The following is a 1633-nucleotide window of genomic DNA, read 5'->3' on the forward strand; positions in this document are numbered from 1 at the left end:
TGTATGTGTAAATTTATTACCATAATTGCAGGTGAGTCATGTAAATTTATGTTTTTATAAAACAAGTCCCCCCCAAGACCAATTTCCTAGGGGAAACACTGGATCATGTTTGTAAAGTAGATGAATATTCAAGAACTACACTGATATGAACCTTCTGTGTATGGGTTTTAATTTAATCTGCACGTTCTAGATCTTCAGCACGTGCAGCCCACATTGCTGCTGCTGCTCTGCAGGGCTGATGAGAGAACAGCATGAGAGAAAAATAAAAACCGTGCTAGCAGAGCTTGTTTTAACTTACCCATAACAGGATTTTAAATTTAATGCGAACTTTGGTTTGAAAGAAATATGTAGATAATTTTGCTAAATTGGCTACAATAAGAAAAGTTGTAAGGGATTCTGGAGCTCACTGATGAAGTGACACACAATGATGACCTCAGAATATATTGATAACTAACTACTATCTCATTTAATTCCTCATTTTAAAAATACTTGTTTAAATTAACCACCCAGCTCTACTATTCAGCTTCTTACAGTCTGCACACTTTGCTAACACACACACACACACACACACACACACACACACACACACACACACACACAGATTAAGAGGATTAAAATCCAGAGTTCATATATTTACCTTTTAGGCAAACTGTCATTATACTAAATGAAGTTACAAGAAAAGACATTTTAAAAGGATATTTGTTCTTTTTGTTTGATTCCAGGTTGTAGTTTTATCCGTCAGGTCTCTTCCCATCATGCCTCAGTCATCCAGCAGTGGAGCATTTATCCTTCAAACAAAGGCTCGCACAAGCAGCAAGGGAAGCTCTCTGATTGGTTGTGAAAGTAGTCTGGAGGACATACTGGTAGAGAAACTCACAATGATGTTACTGGTGACGTTTGGATTTTTTTGGCCTTTTTTCTCTTTAAATAACTTCGTGTTACATGTGATGTCTGTTGGGAAGGATGAAGATGAAGATCTCTCGGACCTGCTGAGCCTCTCAGATGACTTCATGGATCAGACGGGCATTGAAGATGAAAATGATAAAATCGTCATTTGTAAAAAGACATACCAGGTGAGTTTGTTTTCATTTAACAAAAAGAGTTTCACACAAAGCTTAAAGGCACTGTAAACAGAATTTATTTAATAGATATGCTACGCCCCCTTTTCATAAGTCAGCGCAGTAACCTGTGGCGTGTGGAGTAATTAATAATTACCATAGAAATGGCTGCTTGTGAGCATTTACAGCCCGAGAAAAGAGAAAAAAACCTCAGCTCCTCTGGTGTTGCTGTCTCTCTGCCTAAAAAAGGCTTCCAGCTTATTTTTTAATTCCATCTTCAGTGTAGAGATCTTTAAATTTTCCATAAGTTGGCATAAGTTGTCTAAAACACAGTGTGACAGCTTTTAGGGCTTCATGTTTCAAAATAATCAGACTGACCATGGTCGTAACCAATGTTCTGTATGCTTTTAGTGAGGAATGTCTTTGTGCCGATACAATTTGATTGTCTGCAGCGAGGAGCTCGCAGGGCTTGAAAACAAAATTACAGAAAGTTTAAATCCAGAAGGAGTCTTGTTTTTTATTTGACTTAAGAAACCCGTGCAGTGTTTCCCCTAGGAAATTGGTCTTGGTGGGGG

General features: G+C 38.0%; 1 protein-coding gene across 1 annotated transcript in view; it reads left to right on the top strand.

Moving 5' to 3' along the window:
- Positions 1–1633, top strand: part of LOC106525092 (kinesin-like protein KIF20B) — a gene marked incomplete at its 3' end in the record, with an annotated part of 24183 nt that overhangs the window by 14578 nt on the left and 7972 nt on the right. Inside the window, 2 exon segments of the mRNA XM_014019204.1 lie at positions 723–863; positions 963–1073. Coding sequence (XP_013874658.1) covers positions 723–863; positions 963–1073 — 252 coding nt within the window.

The sequence above is a fragment of the Austrofundulus limnaeus genome, unplaced genomic scaffold (genome assembly GCF_001266775.1).
Source record: "Austrofundulus limnaeus strain Quisiro unplaced genomic scaffold, Austrofundulus_limnaeus-1.0 Scaffold211, whole genome shotgun sequence".
Lineage (NCBI taxonomy): Eukaryota > Metazoa > Chordata > Actinopteri > Cyprinodontiformes > Rivulidae > Austrofundulus > Austrofundulus limnaeus.